The sequence below is a fragment of the Ananas comosus genome, linkage group 18 (assembly GCF_001540865.1).
Source record: "Ananas comosus cultivar F153 linkage group 18, ASM154086v1, whole genome shotgun sequence".
NCBI classification, from domain to species: domain Eukaryota; kingdom Viridiplantae; phylum Streptophyta; class Magnoliopsida; order Poales; family Bromeliaceae; genus Ananas; species Ananas comosus.
Window position 1 is genome coordinate 9,019,284 of NC_033638.1, and position 17,360 is coordinate 9,036,643.

General features: G+C 36.3%; 3 protein-coding genes and 1 non-coding gene across 7 annotated transcripts; 2 read left to right on the forward strand and 2 right to left on the reverse strand.

Moving 5' to 3' along the window:
• On the forward strand, nt 797-4,988 carry LOC109723905 (eukaryotic translation initiation factor 2 subunit beta). Of its 4 annotated transcripts, none has more exons than XM_020252408.1 (10): nt 797-897; nt 1,125-1,206; nt 1,434-1,542; nt 1,670-1,725; nt 1,845-1,899; nt 2,050-2,150; nt 2,663-2,808; nt 3,170-3,312; nt 3,760-3,845; nt 4,616-4,988. In XM_020252408.1, exons 2-10 carry the CDS (start codon nt 1,162-1,164, stop codon nt 4,691-4,693), a joined length of 819 nt encoding a protein of 272 aa, XP_020107997.1. In that variant the 5' UTR covers nt 797-897; nt 1,125-1,161; the 3' UTR covers nt 4,694-4,988. The 4 variants fall into 4 exon arrangements, with proteins under 4 accessions (XP_020107997.1, XP_020108000.1, XP_020107998.1 ...); XM_020252411.1 differs by lacking the exon at nt 4,616-4,988 and adding an exon at nt 4,336-4,419; XM_020252409.1 differs by having other exon boundaries at nt 799-897; nt 1,132-1,206.
• On the reverse strand, nt 5,337-10,180 carry LOC109723903 (serine/threonine-protein kinase AtPK2/AtPK19-like). The gene is made up of 7 exons (XM_020252407.1): nt 10,058-10,180; nt 7,864-8,781; nt 7,298-7,380; nt 7,086-7,206; nt 6,819-6,992; nt 6,310-6,417; nt 5,337-5,845 (listed from the first exon to the last, which is right to left on the reverse strand). Exons 2-7 carry the CDS (start codon nt 8,497-8,499, stop codon nt 5,546-5,548), a joined length of 1,422 nt encoding a protein of 473 aa, XP_020107996.1. The 5' UTR covers nt 8,500-8,781; nt 10,058-10,180; the 3' UTR covers nt 5,337-5,545.
• TRNAI-AAU lies at nt 11,247-11,320 on the reverse strand. The gene has a single exon. It is a non-coding gene; the product is annotated as a tRNA-Ile (tRNA).
• Nucleotides 13,921-17,275, forward strand: LOC109724338 (protein ENHANCED DISEASE RESISTANCE 4-like). The gene is made up of 3 exons (XM_020253131.1): nt 13,921-14,010; nt 14,832-15,032; nt 15,122-17,275. The coding sequence occupies exons 2-3, from the start codon at nt 14,918-14,920 to the stop codon at nt 17,095-17,097; spliced, it is 2,091 nt and encodes a 696-aa protein (XP_020108720.1). The 5' UTR covers nt 13,921-14,010; nt 14,832-14,917; the 3' UTR covers nt 17,098-17,275.

The following is a 17,360-nucleotide window of genomic DNA, read 5'->3' on the forward strand; positions in this document are numbered from 1 at the left end:
CGATTGCACACCGTAAACCTTCTCCGGTGTAACCGGTGTATGTCACGGTTGCGACACGTTACTCCGACTGATTTAGCGGGTCGGATCCACATAGGAAGTTCTTAAAAAAATAAAATAAAATAAATTTTTTTCACTTAGCAAATGCTTTGGATCTTTTAAGTTGTTTGCTACGGATGTGTTAATTACTATAATTTATGCCGCACTCTTTTTAAAGATATAAATAAATGAGTAATGTTTAAAGTTTTGTAATAATACTTTTTCATATGCAAGGAATAATATATAGCGAAATTTGAATATAAAGTATAAAACATGAATTAATTGGTTTCTTGGAGGGTACGTAAGACTCAAATATAAAAGAAGATTTTTTAGAGAGCACGTAAGACTCAAATATAAAAGTGTAAAATATGAAATGAACTTAATAATTTTTTTTATATAGTGTACATAATCCAGTAATTTGTATTAATTTTTATATATTATAATTTTAATAACTAAAATTTAATTATTATCTAATTTCGAAGTGATCCATAAGAACTATTGCTTGTGATCTTTACAACGTACCTTGAATGATCTAATTTCCATTTTAATCCACTTTTGCAAACTAGGATTAGATTTGGTCCATTGAGCACTTAAAAAAAAAAAAAAGAAATAAGAAAAAATAAAACTATTGGGTCGGATCGCGATTCAATCTGAAACCGATCGGATTTTAACCGGGTCGGAAACCCGAAGCCGACCGGATCCAAAGAGATCACCACCCTCAACCCTCACCTTTTCCGCCTCCACTATATAAACCTCCGAATCTGAGAGTTTCATTTCATCCTTCGCTATTCGCAAACCCTTCCACTACTCCTCGGGGGTGCGAATCGCTCGCGCGGAGTTGAGATCGTTGGAGCGATATAGGTATTTGATTTCTCGCGTCGATTTGTATGGAAGTTTCTAATTTTTGGCAAAATTTAGCTGTATTCTTAGTAGAAAGAGCTAGGTTTCGGTCGATCTTGCTTGAGATTTAGGGTTTTCTTAATCCGCTTCATCTTGAGTATCAAATCTAGGTTTCTAATGCTAGTAGAGCAAGTAAATAGGGTTAGTTCTCATTTTTTATTCTTTAGGTATCCGTTTCTTATGATCAGGTTACAGGTGCTTTGAGGATTTGAGTAGGTGCTCAATATGGCGGAGGAGAACACATCACAGATGAAAGAGGAGGTGCCAGAGGTGAACGATTTTTCCTTACTATTTGATTATTCTGTTCAGTTTTTAAAGTAATTTGCTAGAGTACTACTCTGTCTGTGCTTTGGGAAAAAGCTAAATTTCAGCAGATAGGGTTAGTTTCAATGTTTTAACTTTTTTGAGTGTTAGCTTCGTTAGGCTTATATTTATGCTACTTTTGATGGTGGTTTAGGTAGTCATATTTGATTTATTTGGTGCTGATGATTGTTCAGCTTGCACCTTTCGATCCTACAAAGAAGAAGAAGAAGAAGAAGAACGTGGTGATTCAGGACCCTGCAGATGAGGTGGATAAGTTGGCTGAGAAGACTGAGAATTTAACAGGTTTAACCTTTTTTCTAATGAGTGCTAACCATTTAAGTGCTTTACTTTCTCGGCTCTTTTAATCTGTAGTTATAATAGATTTATGGGAATTATTTAATTTTGAGCATGACATGCCTGTTTTGTGCAGTTGCTGAGTCTGGTGAGCCAAGCTTTGCTGGGATGAAAAAGAAAAAGAAGAAACCAGTAAGTTTGAGCTCCTACTCTTTGACATTAAGCAATTTTGCTTTTTTCCTTATTAATTCGATTTTGATAATTTGATCTTGAAAGAGTGATGATAATTTAATCATTTCTTTTCGCTATAGGTGGAAACTGATTTCCTTAATGATGAGAATGGGGAAACTGGAGAGGATGTTGTTGGTAAGCAGTGCCTGTCATGCATGAAATATGTAGTTTGTAGTTTGTACTTAGTACTTTGTAAAGGTGGTTTCGAGGATAAAATAGTTTAGCAATGATCCATTTTATATCTGTAGTAGCAGCTGAATTGTTTTTTTTTTTTTTCTTGTTAAGATGAACAAGTTGGAGAGGATGAAGAAGGAGAGGGCATCATGTTGGGAGGGACGACCCGATACCCTTGGGAAGGAACTGATAGGGATTACAAGTATGAAGAGGTATGATTGTCGTCTTGATGTGAGTTTCTTGGGTTGACTTTTGTCTTACTCATTACACGGGATTATTCTGAAAAAGCACGGGATAGAATTACTATTCTGGTGTTTTTGTTTGTTTTGGATGTGCCTTTTCACATTCATCCGCAATATGTTGTATGTTTCTATATGGCCTCGGTTTTGCCATGTGCGCTTATATTATTCATGGATCAGCAGTGTGTTTCATTTAATTTTCACAAAGTTGATTACCTATGATGGTAACTAAAGGATTATCATGAAGAATTACTTGCCAAACCATCATGACTGGCACTTTCTGTACAAGAAGGTTTGTATTGTCCAAATAACCTGTTTTGGCTCTTGCAAAGTTTTGTCTGTCATGTTGCTTTTGTTTTCTTATGCTATGAGCAATGCTTCTGTGAATGTAATTTTTCCTTTTTTGGTTGTTATTGGGTCCTTTCAAGATGATTGTGGAAATCTGATTATCCTTCTTTTCCTTTTTTCCCCCCACGTGGAAGCAGCTACTTGGTAGGGTCTTCAACATACTGCGCGAGAATAATCCAGACCTTGCTGGAGACAGGCGGAGGACTGTTATGAGGCCTCCTCAAGTTCTTAGAGAAGGAACAAAGAAGACTGTATTTGTGAACTTCATGGACCTATGCAAGACGTGAGTGTCAGTTGCCCCTATGATTTTATGCCATTAATTAACTCTTAAATGGTCTGTTAATTTTCTTTTATTTGGAATTAAGCATGATCTATTTGAGTATTCATGTTATTCCAATGGAAATTTTCATCTTTTAATTATATTAATTAGGTTGATTACCTACGGAAATTAATTTTCGGAAGCTCTTGGTTTATATATCTTTTTTCGTGATGCAAATTGTTTGCACAGTTGGGCGATGATGATGTATGATGAAAATTTGAGAAAGTTCACTTGACAACTTAAAATGTGTCTGTTGGTCTTTTGTGAACCACATTGCTGGTATGAGTTATTTATGAGATGAGCTCCAATGTGTTATGTTCTTCAGGATGCATAGGCAACCAGAGCATGTCATGACTTTCTTGCTTGCTGAAATGGGAACGAGTGGATCTCTTGATGGGCAGCAGAGATTGGTTGTTAAGGGAAGATTTGCTCCGAAAAATTTTGAAGGCATTCTGAGAAGATACGTTAGTAAGTTTACTACCTGATACAGTATTCAAATTGAAAATTTTGATTAGCTACATCTTTCTTATTGTGCTTATTCAGATTTTGTGGGATATCAGTTATCAATACTAGTGTGTTATTAATGAAACCGAACTTCATACTATGGGGTCAAATGGGCATAATTACTATTTAAAAGAAAGGTGGTTTAATTTGTTGAAGGTAATTTTCAGGAGTGCTTATATAGTCAGTCAAGTGTTAAAAGACTTGCCTGCTAACAAACATGCCTTGAGAAAAGCTAAATATGGATAAATGCTCGACATATGAGAGTTTCTAATAAACAAAGAAACAAATGACGAATGTATAATAATTTTTTTTAGTTTTTATCTGAATGTTCTTTCATTAGTGTGTGCACTTTTCATCTTCCAACTCCTATGGCTATCTTTAATTTCTGCATTTTGAACTGTTTCTTGTCAGATGAATATGTCATATGTAATGGCTGCAAAAGTCCAGACACAATTCTTTCCAAGGAAAATCGTCTATTCTTCCTCCGTTGCGAACAGGTAATTGTAGTCTCTTGCCTTTGGATATTTGTTGAAGCTTTAAGAAAAATTGCCCACACTTCACCTGTGGATTTCATTTAACAAGGCCTGTGATGATCGACCAATATATGCCTACATTGTTTGATATATTCATGTGATAAGAGTCTTCTGTTATCTGAGGCCTTCCCAAAGATGTCCAGAGGCATGAACTTTTTGCACCTTTCTCTTCACTTTATTTTTCCCCTTTTCTTTTTGAATTTGTTCTTTTGAGAAGGTATGAATAGCAGATTTTCATCACCGATAACTGGTGTGTGCCTATGATGAGCTGCAGAAACCTTGCCTACATTGCTTGATAATTTTGGTGTGAGAATAGATTGCAAGCTTCTGAGGCCATGAAACTTTTTCTTAATTCAGTTTATGTTGGTTAATTCACTCATTTTGCTAATATTTTAATGGATTGTCATGATATATCTGATTTTCTGATCAGTTCATTTTTTATATACTATTCCAGTTAAAGCCTATGAAGAGTTGCAGAATTATTGCTTACATCGTCTGAAATTAAACGTGATAAAAATCTGCAAGCTTTCTGAGGCAATAACATTGCCAATCTCTTAACACTTTTGTTGTTCATTTATTTTCAATTGGCTTGTGAAAAAAGATTTTTTCTAGTATCTAAAGTTACTTTATAACAATGGCATTTGAGACCATGGTAATGTAGATATACTTACTTAGCCCAACTGTGAGGTTCTGAAGTCCACCCTTTCAATACTAATTTTGTTTGTTGAATGCAGTGTGGTTCTGCACGATCTGTTGCACCTATCAAAGCTGGTTTTGTTGCGCGTGTCGGTCGTCGCAAGGCTGGAACATAAACGTCCTTTCTGCATACAGCTTATCGACTGTCGCCAAAGATTTTGAAGTGAAATGGAGTGGCCTTACCTTCTGCATGTTGTGTTTGTGTTTGCTTACAGTTTTGTGCTTAAGTTTTGCTGTACTCTATTCTCAAGGAGACTTAATGGTGCTTACATTTTCTTTCTTTAGTGATCCTTAATAACGGTATGCTACATTTTTTTTTGACTATTTCATCAAAACCGATAAGCTAAATATCAAATCAATTACCTACCTTTGTACTACTGAGAAAAACAAAGTCTGGGTTTACTCCCGTAAGTCGAGAGATTAGTCGGGCAATGATGTAGTTGCTTCGCTGAACTATTATCTGTCTTTTCGTTGCCATTGTAGTAGAACTAGTGGGTGAATATGCTACAGCAAATTTTTATACGCGTTCAATTTATGAAAATCATTCCTCTTCTCCTAATCTTCCCCTCTCGCCTCTTCCATTTTGCATCACTTGAATTACTGCAAAACATGAATGCAAGAATGGCTTCTGCACGGACGCCAGCGCACAAAGTTAAAGACCCAACAAAAAAAAAAAAAAAGGTACAATCGTCTAGTCAGTTAACTTCGCCACGAACCAACAAATGAACCAACATTGCGTGAAACACACACAAATCCAGATCAATGAATGAGAAAACGGAGTTATAATCATAAGCGTTGTCAAAGTGTATCACAAGCATTCTCAGATAGAATCACCAGCAACCATGCAAAGAAATCGACCAACAGGTTTGGCAAGAACTTGCAACTTTGCCATTAACCATTTCTAAGTTCCCCAGACATATTCCGTACAAACCATTTCTAAGTTCCCCAGAGATACCAAAGTCCCTCGTTCAACCTAAAGGACTGGGCTTGTGTAGAAAAGGAACGGGCCGAACATAAGAGAATCCTTCAAAGTTGCTGTCTCCGGCAACTGGGCTAGCTACGGGAGAGTCCAACACAGGCATGTTGGTCCACTGCTCGTCGAAGTTGGCCACACAGTGCTTTCCTGCGACGGTGGGGCAGAAGCTAGGCTGGATCTGTCGAGCTTCTAGTTTTCTCCAATTGATTGATTTGAACCACTTGTGGTTCTTTATCTCGGTGCAGCCACTGGGTCCACTGCCCAACCTCTTGCTAGGTTCTTTTTGCAGCAGCTGAAAAGAAACACGAAGCATGACAACTATTAGCAGTGGTGGTAACAGAAGATAATAAATTGGACCTCCTTGAGATTGCTAATCTTGTTGCCCCTTTGAACTTAATGTTAAATGGTGCTACAGTTAAAGAAGTCACGCCACATTCACGGGTCGCAGAGAAACATTGAGGATTTATTTGTCTAATTGCTTGGTCGAGTTGATCATACTCGTTCAGTACGCATGCATGTCACACGCTCAATTTAAATAAGAATTTAACCGCAGAGTTCAAAGTGCACGAGAAAAAACTTTAAAGAATAGTCTTACAGTGGCTACACGCCAAAGGGCTAGTAAAAATGGAAAATAATTTTACCGCATCAGAGGCATCTGAAGTTTGCCCTCCGCCCAATCAAAGATAATAATTAATTTAATCATAACAAAGTACTCGCATGAAAATTTTGAAGTGGAACAAAGAAAGAAAGTCTTACGCCTTTCAAGATGGAATGAGCTTCACTCGACAAAAATGCTGGCAGCTTTATCTTCTCCCTCATTATTTTCTGCTGAACCTTATTTCGGTTCCCACCAACAAATGGAGGCTGCAAATGTATGGTTAAGAAATGATTTGTTAATACGATGGTGAATCAGATACACAAAGGCGCTGAACATTCAGCTATGCTATGCTAATACAATTTTGTTTAAACCAGCGGCCAGCGAATAAAGGTGCCAACTTCAAAAATGTTGATAGGTACGGTTTATGAAATATTGAGATATTTTTGATAAACAAATTGTCTGGACTAACATTATGAAAAAGAATTTCAGCTCCAGTAGTAAGGAAAATGTCATATCAGCTTCCCCCAAAGACGTCATACACTTGGAAAACAATATGCAGAACGAAGTACCTAACCATAAACCTCTCCAATATTTGCTCATAAGAACATTTTGAATGAATATATTCTTAACACTCTCAGAGACAGCGAGCATAGGAGGGAAGACTCACCTTGCCAGTAAGCATTTCAAACAGTAAGATTCCTACACTCCACCAGTCAGCAGCCTTATCATGGCCTTTACCATGAATAATTTCTGGAGCCATATACTCAACTGTTCCACACATTGAGTTTGATCTTGTACTCTCATCAAATTCCTTCGCCAGCCCAAAATCGGTCAACATGGCCTAATGGACAAGAGAAGAAATAATAATAAGATGTTAAACAATGGTTAACATTGAGACACGAGGATATAGCCGTGACAAAGATAGGGTTCTAACATGCCCATCAGCATCCAAAAGAATGTTCTCAGGCTTGAGGTCCCTATGCATGACACCATTCGCATGAAGGTGGGATACAGCAGACACTATTTCAGCAGCATATACACGTGCAAGATCCTCTCTGTTAGGAAAAGCAGAAGTCAGAATTCAATATTACTTCAAGTCTTTTCGTAAAGAACTCAAGAATATATGAAGCTAATCGTGTCAGTTACCTGAATAAACCATGACGATAAAGCTGAAAAAACAGGTGGCCCCCATTAATAAAATCCAGCACAAGGTACAGTCGGTACTTCGTCTGTATAAGAAAACTATCATACAGTAAGTTCAATTTCATGAGTAAGATCACCACATATATTGCGATATATAGTTTAATTAATTCCAAATACATCCATTTGGAGATCAAAGAAAGTCATACACAAACAAGATATGAAAACTGATCAAGAACATGAGGTTTAAATGGCCAATTTTGCACCTTCAGGAGCAGAAAAACCCTATTTTAATAAAAGAGTTTGTTTCACGCATTTCCTTTTGTTGTATGGTGTGAATCTTACATGATTATGGGCATTATTTTGGTGGATAGGCATTGTTTTAGTGGTACACAAACTCAATATTTTCACAGCAATTCCACATTCGAGCCTCAATGTTTTACACCCAAATATGCAACAAATTTCCACTATCAGAAGCAAGAAAATGTGTACCCTTAATGCATCATAAGAGGAAGATTTGCACTTCGTGATAATTTTTGAACCAGAAAAAAAAGATAATAAAGACATCTTACCTGAAAAGAGTATCTTAGCTGGACTACAAAAGGATGATCAACTTTTGTCAATATATCTCTCTCAGCTTTCATATACTCCACATGATTCTTCTCCTTAATCTTATCCTTCCTCATTACCTTCATCGCATATATTTCTGAAGTGCCTTTCTTCCTCACCTGAAAGACTTTCCCAAAAGCCCCTTGCCCGACAAGCTTCATAACTTCGAAATCATCAAGCCCTACACTCTCACCCTTCTCAGGTTTACCATCAAGGACTTTATCACTGCTATCTTTTTCCACCTCATCAGAGGAACATTCAACAAGTTCCAGTGAAGTCTCAGTTTCATGCAGCGTGAGTTTGCTGAGCTGCAAGGAGTGGCTAACAAGAGCCGTGGGTCCCACCAGAGAATGGGATCTCTTAACAATGACAACTGGGCCATCATAAACTTCCTCGTTGGGATCTGCTGCTGCCGTCGGAGTGTCAGCAGTCGCTACATTCACTTCAATGGAAGCTTGAACAGGGGCAGGACCAAAAACATCAGAAAAGTCAAACTCGACATTGTCAGAGGGTACAACGTCCGGGGGCCCCATAGGGAGAAGGATCTGTCGCTTGAAAGGATGGGTTGAGGTAAGAGTAGTTAACTGGGAGGAGACCATGCTCTAAGAAGTTGATCGGGTTCGGAATGTGATGCTAATAAAGGATGTAAGTTAAAGTTCCCAGCTAAGGCTGGCTCCCTCCACAAGATCCCAAGACAACTGATGAAGAAGGAATTCTGACAATAGCCTTGAACAAGTGGAAGTTTACAGAGAGAACAGGGGCGCCCAGAAATCCTGGGAGTAGGCAAGCCAAAATCCCAAATCCGCCTCTGTTTCCCGATGAACAGGAAACAACGGATGCTACAGAGCTTCTTGAATTCATGAATATGAAGTTGTCTGGATCTGTAAGGCAAAGTAATTTTGATCATTAGCCAATAGAAAGGGCAAATTAGGCATGTAGAAAAATAAATGCAGCATTCTGTCAGACTGTTCGGCTAAAGTATCACAATGTGAATGAAGAAGCATAATTGCCAAGTCTTGGCGATAATTCTCCTAATCAAACAGCTAAATTCAAGTAAAAAAAAAAAAAGAAGCAATGCAAATCTAACGTCTACAGTTTATTATGATTTAAAACTAAATTTATTCTGACCTAAATCATTTAAAAAAAAAAAAACTGTTTCCAACCTAATAGCCAAGGAAATACAAAATTTGAGGTCTGATACTTTTGACTAATATAAAATTATTCAACAAGCAATCCAATATTTTTCTATGATTTTCCGTTTGAAGTATACTATCATCTATTTGCAACGCATGTCCATCACAGGCTAGCACACATTGCCTTGCATTCTTTCTTTCTTTTTTTTGACACATTTTAACTTTAATAAAATGATAATAATTCTAAAGAACCCAAGATAGGTTCAGAGAAGCAAGAGGACTTCAAAATGTATAACTCAGTTCTAAAATACTATGCACAAGATACAAACAAGAACCGCTAAACAATGTTCATTAGGCATGATGGTACTATGACAATGCCCTCCAAAACTTTACATTACTCGTATAATCCACTTCAAAATTTTGTCGTTCTAACTACACAGCTCCTAAGCCTAAAACTCTTCCTATTTCTCAGTTCAACAAAGTCCAACCCTTCAAATTTACTTGAAAATTTTACAGAAAAGAGAACCTGTAACCACCCTTTCTTTCACTAAAAGATGCATAAAAAGATCTACCAAAATTATAGGACAAAGTCACATCAAATGAATCGCCTTTGAGGAAAACGAAAAAAGAGGAAACAAACCCCAAGATTACCTACAGCTTCAATTTTCTAATCCCCAGAAAGATTTACGAAAAAAGAAAAAAGGCATCTTTTTCCAACTAGATTCCGTTCACAAAGATCTAAACGAAACCAAGAGATTTCAACAAAATTTCAAATTAAATCAAACTTTAGGAGCCCAAAGCAATAAAATAATCATAAGTAACACAAAAGAAAAAAGCAAAAAGGGGATCAAATCAAAACACCCACAGAGTTAACCAAATCGAAACGCGCTTGGGACCAAATCGAAACGCGCTTGGGGCCAAATCGCTCCCGATCTGAGACCGAAACGCTAATCCTAACCCTAAAATCGCAAATTAACAAACCAGATCCAAAGAATTCGAAGCAGGTACGGCAGAAAGCTCTCACCTTAGGGGAGGAAGCGGCGACTGGATCGGAGGGAACCGAGCGATTACACGGGGGCGATCTCTTTCGATGCTCGTCCCTCTCTCTCTTATACCCGGAAAATATTTTCCCTCAAAAAAAAAAAAAAAAAAAAAAAAAAAAAAAAAAAAACCCTACGGAGCACCCGACTCGGAGCCGCACACGGGGGACACGTGTCGCGAAACGACTGGGTGAACTCGCTCCGACTCTTTCGAATACAATTGGGTCGCGTGGGAATATGCGTCAAAATGGGTTGGCGCCTGAGCGCAGGGCGCGGGGCCCACCGCGATCCGTCCGCGAAATATGAGCCGTAGGATTCGGAGGTGCGGATGTGATTCCGTGAGCCGCGTGTTGTCGACGCACCACGTGGGCTTTGCTTTTTCTTTTTCTTTTCTTTTTNAGGAACGAGCCGAGAGACCGGGAACGCTAAGAACCGTGCGATTTAATATTTCGGATTAAATTATGGATAATTACGACTAATTATTTGTAATTAGGCTAATTAATTAGTTGCTCGAGAGACCGGGAACTGAGGCCATCTAATTTTTATGGACAAAATAGAATTAAATAAAAAACATATATAGAAATAGAACAGATTTTGTGTGCTATTAGGGGCACGGAGGTCTCAGTATTCGGTGCTTTTAAGCCGTTTTCGATGATGGAGTGTCCAAATCGGGCGATCGAAAATTATTGATTTTATAAAAAATCATAAAATTTATTTTTTATATACTTCAAATACGCTACATCAAGTCTAACGGAATTACGGAACCAATCATTGATTTATCAAAAATAACTTACAAACACGGAGACCTCCGTACTCCTAATAACACAGTGTAATGGAGTTACGGAGCCGATCGTCGATTCATCGAAAACAGCTTTTAAGTATGGAGATCTCCGTACTCTTAATAATACATAAGATCTACTTTATAAAATATAATATTTTTCAAATTATATTTTTTCATCATAGTACATAACATAAGTTTTTTTGCAATTCAAAAACAGAGATGTAAAAGAGTTAGTTCTTAACATTATAAATAGAAAAGTTATTTATACTCTAAAAAAAATAGAGAGTAAAAGGGTAATTTACAGTAAAATTTATATATTGGATGATTTTCATTTCTTAGCAAATTAATTAACAATTAAATTTTATTAAATTAATTTCAGCAAAATATAGTTTTGGCCCATGCAGGTTTCGAACCTGCGACCTTCGCGTTATTAGCACGACGCTCTAACCAACTGAGCTAATAGGCCAATTTATTAAATTTTAAAAACTTAAGTTTTAAATTACTAAATAATTTAATTACATTTTAGTTTTTAAAAACAAAATGAAAGGAGCATATAAGTGTGTTTGGTAATCATTCGAAATGGCCTTATAGTTCTATGCCTCATTTTGGGGGTGATTTTATTGAGAAACTTCGTAATGAGATATTGTTGAGACAGTTTGATAAGTTGTGTTAGTTCTATGCCTCATTTTGGGGGTGATTTTATTGGGGAACTTCGTAATGAGATATTGTTGAGACAGTTTGATAAGTTGTGTTATATATATATATATATAATTGAGCTCCTATGCTTTTAAAAGTATCAAGTCATTGATGCTTGTAAGTTTTTAACCCTTGGATTAAGGGATATGCGGTTAAGATGATGTAGGGTCTTTAGGGTTGAGTGGGTGGTTGGTTGAATAGTATAATCTAACGGGTGAAAATGATCAAAGGCATAGATCTAATGGTAAAAAATTTATAAGCACCAAATACTTGCACTTTCACAAGCATCATAACTAAACTCTCTCTCTATATATATATCTTCTAAATCTTTTCTATTAAAAAAAAAAAATTGTGTGAATTCTAGCTCACATCGTATTTCAGAGTAAACTTAAAGAGAGCTAATAACAACAACAACAACAACAACAACAACAACAACAACAACAACAACAACAATAATAATAATAATAATAATAATAATGAGATGCTTCTTATTCAATTATTTTATTTTTAATTTTGAAAAAATATTTCTTGTGCAGCTAAAAAAGTGAGGATAGATCTTAAATCCTCCATCATATAATTGATAAAAATTTAAATTACTTTAATAAAATAAAAAATAATGTGATAAATAAAATTTTAATCTCTTGGATGATATAGATGAAAAATATACACTTTATTTTAGAATATATCAATAGCATTGTTTTTCATTTTTTAGCTCAAACATTGGTATGTTCCTCTCTAATATTAATCACACCACCATAAGTGATGAGTCCATAACTATACACAACCTCTACGCCTCATCCCCCAACTACCTCTCTTACGTTCCCACGCCACTTTTGCGCCTCACATGCCACGTCCCATGTGAACCATATCTCTCATCCTCACCCCACAATTAATGTCACCTTATCTATAGTTATTTACCTATCCCATTAAAATCTAAAATTCTCTATATCTATACTATATATAAAAGCACGTATATTATATATATATATATATATACTATATATAAAAGCACGTATATTCAAATTTGGGTCTGTCGACAGACCCATTTTTCGGCGGAAAAATTAGCGCCCATTTTTCTCTTTCCGTACGAAAAATTTTAAATATAAGAATAAAAATAGAAATAGAACAGCAATGAATACGTAAGTTATCTATAACAGATTATTGATGTGAAAATCCTAAAATATAAATTTTTCTATTTAATTTCAAAAGTAAGTTTTCTATAACAGATTACGGGTGTGAAAATCCTATAAAAATATTTTCCTATTTTATTTTAAAATATCTTTTTTAGATATTATCTTTTTAATTTCAAAATATATTTTCTTTTTAAGATAACGGATTTTATTTTTCTATTTAATTTCAAAAATTTATTTCCTAACAGATTTTATTTTTCTATTTAATTTCAAAAGTAATTTTTGCATTAGAGATTATTGTTAATTATTTATCATTTAAAGCATATCTTTCTTAATAGCGTGATTTATTATTTTAAATTTTTTAGATACATATTTGGCAATCATATAAAATATGGCCTAAAATTAAAAAAATAATTTAAAAAAATTATAACTTTTTCTAATAATTATTATGTGCATTTGCACGTACATTTTACTAGTATTCTCTATAAAGAGTTATCATTTTTTTTTTTTTATAGTTACCCACTTGTGCTTAGAAAAATACCCATATATTATTTTTATTATAGAACGAAAAAATATATAAAAATTAGAAGGAAAATTTGCGTAACTTCGAGCCATGTAATGTAACATATGAACTATAAAATTTTTTAATTACTTCACACGCACAACATAATGCTATATATATAACTTTTTCCACAATGTATTGTAGTGTTTCAAACTTTTGTTTCTTTTGTTTGCTGTAAAATTAAATTTAGTCATAATTCTATTTATTCAAAGTATCGTAATTGGCTTCATTATGTACAAATTATTTTAATAGAAACAAGAATGGCCATAATTTTTTTTTTTCATATTTTTATATGCCAACATAAAAATTCTCAATAAATTGAATAAAAATATTAGCATAACTGTAATTCCAAAATAATTGACTTCTTATCAAACAAATAAACTTTAATTTAATTAAAAAAATTACTTATTGGCCAATAAAACAGACTCTTAGTCAAAATATTTTCGGTGGGTAAAAGCTGCCACCAAAACAATAATAATATAATAATATAATAATAATTAACGACCACATATGGGTTTGACACGCGTACGATGACGCACGGATGACGTCAGAGCGGCGACCGATATTCAGCAACACGGTGGAAACAGAGACTCCCACAGTCAAAGCGCGGAAAGAGTCAACGCACCATTCATTTCTTTTATATAAATATATGTTCTCACTTTATTTTGAGTCCATTTTTGTTCCTTTGTTATATTTCTCTCTTCACACTGTTGTGCTGTAGCTCCCCAAGAGAAGAGAACGAGAGAGAAGAGGAGGAAGCAAATAAAGGTTTCATTAATTTCTCCTTTTAATTCCTTTGTATTATTTTAAATTTCCCATGTTATTGTTTTATATATATATATATATATATTATCAGAGTTAATGAACTTCTAGTTCATAATCTGTTTGGAGTTTGATAGAAAATTATTGTGTGTGCTTTTTTTTTCTTTTTTTTTTGATGTAGGAAATCCTGTGGACTAAATTTGCTTGTTCTGAATTTGGATTTTTTTTTTTTTTTTATTTAGTTGATCATAATCTATGCACTATCAAGGGCAAAATATAATTTAATTTGCATTTTGTGGTTCAGATGATTAAATATTAATGCAAATATTTTAGGGAACAGGAACACCAATAGCAAATATGATTTTTTTCTTCTTTTTTTTTTTTTTTTTTTTCCTTTTGCCAGTTCTTTTGGAGCTAAATTTCTCAACCACAAGAACCCATAGAAAGCTACTCATGATTTTTTGTTTTGTTTTTTGAATATTAGAACATAGGGTCATTCTCTATGCACATTCATTGATAAGAAAAAAAAAAAGAAAAAAAGAGAGAACAAAGAGAAACATCATATCATATATATCTATAAATTCTGATCTCTGCTTAAAAATTTACAATTTCCCTACAAATTTTGTAGTGCTTAATTTTCTTCATGGTAGAATAATAATTATGTTCTCTCTCTGTTGTCTCCATGTATTAACACAATTGAGCTGATATAATGCTTCACTTGCCATGTTTAAAGCATCTTTTTTTTTATATATATGAGAAATATAAAGCATCTATAATGACAGTAGAAGATCTACAATCTCTCAGAAACCTTTAATTTGGTGATTCAGGTAAAAGTTAAGTATCTTCAAATCAGGAGTTTTGTTGCCCTTTTGCTTAACCTGTGAGTGATGTTCTTTGGGTCTTTGCGCAAACAATGAGCAGCGTAAACCGCGGTGTTCGTTTAGTGAAATGCCCGAGTTGTCTCAATGTTCTCCCTGAACCAAATATTCCCGTCTACAAGTGCGGTGGCTGCGGAACCGTCCTTCGAGGTAAAATTTCCCTACACGAAAACTTTAACCGCCGTAAGCAGTAGAAGTTGTGTATAACAAATTTTGAGAGCTTGTTTTCGCTGATGCAGCTAAAGTCCGTATTGCTAGCGGAGAAAACGCGGTCAGAACATCTTTTTCAGAGAAACAAGTAAGTGCCCAACCGTCGGTCTTAGATGATCGTCGAGCGAAAATAGCACTTGAAAATCTGAGTCCTGACGACGATCCTAATGCTGGAAAAAAATGGTTCGAGAGGGAGGAGTCCTTCGAGAACAGCAAAGATGAGATTGACGAAGGAATTCCTGAGCTCGAGAGCTTAAGCTCTTTTGATCAGCTTGGTCTCGAGGAAATGCGCGTAAATACTTGGTCGGCGAACCAAGAAAGAAACATTGAGACTAAAGAAGAAAACCTTTTGAATGATATGGCAGGGAAGTCTCTGAAACTTTATCAGCAGGGCCACGAGAGTATGAAGATAAGTGAAAGAATGGAAGATTCTGAGGACTCCACCGACTGCGAAGCGTCCCCGGAACGCGATTTAGTTCGTAAGGCCTTTGTCGAGGGGGACGGTGATATTGTAAGAGACATTTCTGAAACGTCGCAAACATGTAGCACGAGCGACGATAGCTGTAACTCCTGCGATCCTGAAGATGAAACAGATTTGCCCGATAGCAGTTTCCGGCCCGAAAATCAGCCTGACACTGACGAAAAAGCAGCAGACGATCATCTAGCAGAAGGTGCAGTGAATTATACTTCAGACGCGCATCGTCAAACAGGCGAATTTAATGAAAAAGCATCAAACGAGAAAGATGGATCAAACGTCGCGGGCAAGTTCGATTTGAACTCTGACGAACAGCAGCCCTCCAACTACAAGGCTTACGCGGGGCGAGAAACCTCTTTTGACTCCAGAGATTTCCAATCCGCACAGAATTGGATGGAGCAAGAAAGTGACGGGTCATTAAGTTCTCTTTCTAAGGATACGTTAGGCGATGAGAATTTGTTGAATCATCATCGTCACGGCAATTCGGCATCTAAAGAAGAGGCCCATCACGGAGTTCTTCAAGAAAAGATACTACGGAAGGTGGATAGATTCAGGAACGAACTTACCGAGTTGTTCGACAAATCAAGAGAGAAAGAAGCAAGTGCGAAACGGAGTCTCGCCAAACAAAAGAGTCTCCATCCTCACATCGCATATCGTCAAAGATTAATTGAGAAGCCCTCTAGCTCTTGTTCGCGCTGCAACACTCAAATAAGCTGTCGAAACGGGCAGTGTTGGCACCACTCTTGCTCTCGCAATGCTCGTGCACATGAGTCTAAATTGAAGACGATGCGTACGATGGAGAAAAGGCAGAAACCGACGCAGCTCTTCCGACCGGTGTTAGGCGGCGCCCCTTTCGTCATCTGCTACAACTGCTTCAAGTTACTTCAATTGCCCGCCGATTTTCTCGTCTCGAGAAAGAGATTTCACAAGCTGCGGTGCGGTTCTTGCTCCGAAATTCTTCGCTATTCTTATAGGCCCAAAACTCATCCAGCAAATCCGCAAACACTCAGCGAAGCTGATAGTGACAAAGCAACTGCAAGTGGACACGAAACACTCAATTCTCGCTCTATGAGTTTCCCTCGAGGGGACCCGATATCTTTCACCGAGGAGTACGGTTTCTCATTCGGCAAAAGCCACTCAACCGAGCCCGATCCTCCGCTACATGTGTCGAGGAACACATCTTTTAATTCGAGGGACGAGAGAAACGGCAAGCGGGCATCCGGTTCACGACTTCACCGGTTGATGGGCTACTCTTCTGCTAGTCAACTTTTGCGCCAACGTTCGTCCAGCGAGCATTCCGAAAACACGGAAACGAAAGGAGTACATGTTAGAAGACCTTCAGACGAAATATGTGCGAGGGAAGGAAGAGGGAAAGGTATCTGCACGAATGCGATGAAAATGCACGGCGAAGACGATTCACCGAAGAGATCGCGAGCTAGCGGAGTCGGGTTGCCTCTCCCCAGAGTATTGAAGAAAGGTATGAGGGAGCTCAGTATCGGACTCGAGAACATGAAATTGAAGTCCACATGAATCATCACCAGATTTGTTATCTAACTAACTTAGTTAATGAGCATATATATATGGTGTGAATTGCTATGTGGAGTGATATACATGCTATATATTATTATCTCTTCATGTAATTGTGTGCAATTTTAGTGTCTTGTAATATAAATAATAATCACAAACATGTTCGATCAACATTTGATTCATAGAGCTTGATGTAATAAATGCTATTTTTTTTCATATTATATATATATGGGTACGTATACTTTTATTAGTTTCTAGTAGTAATT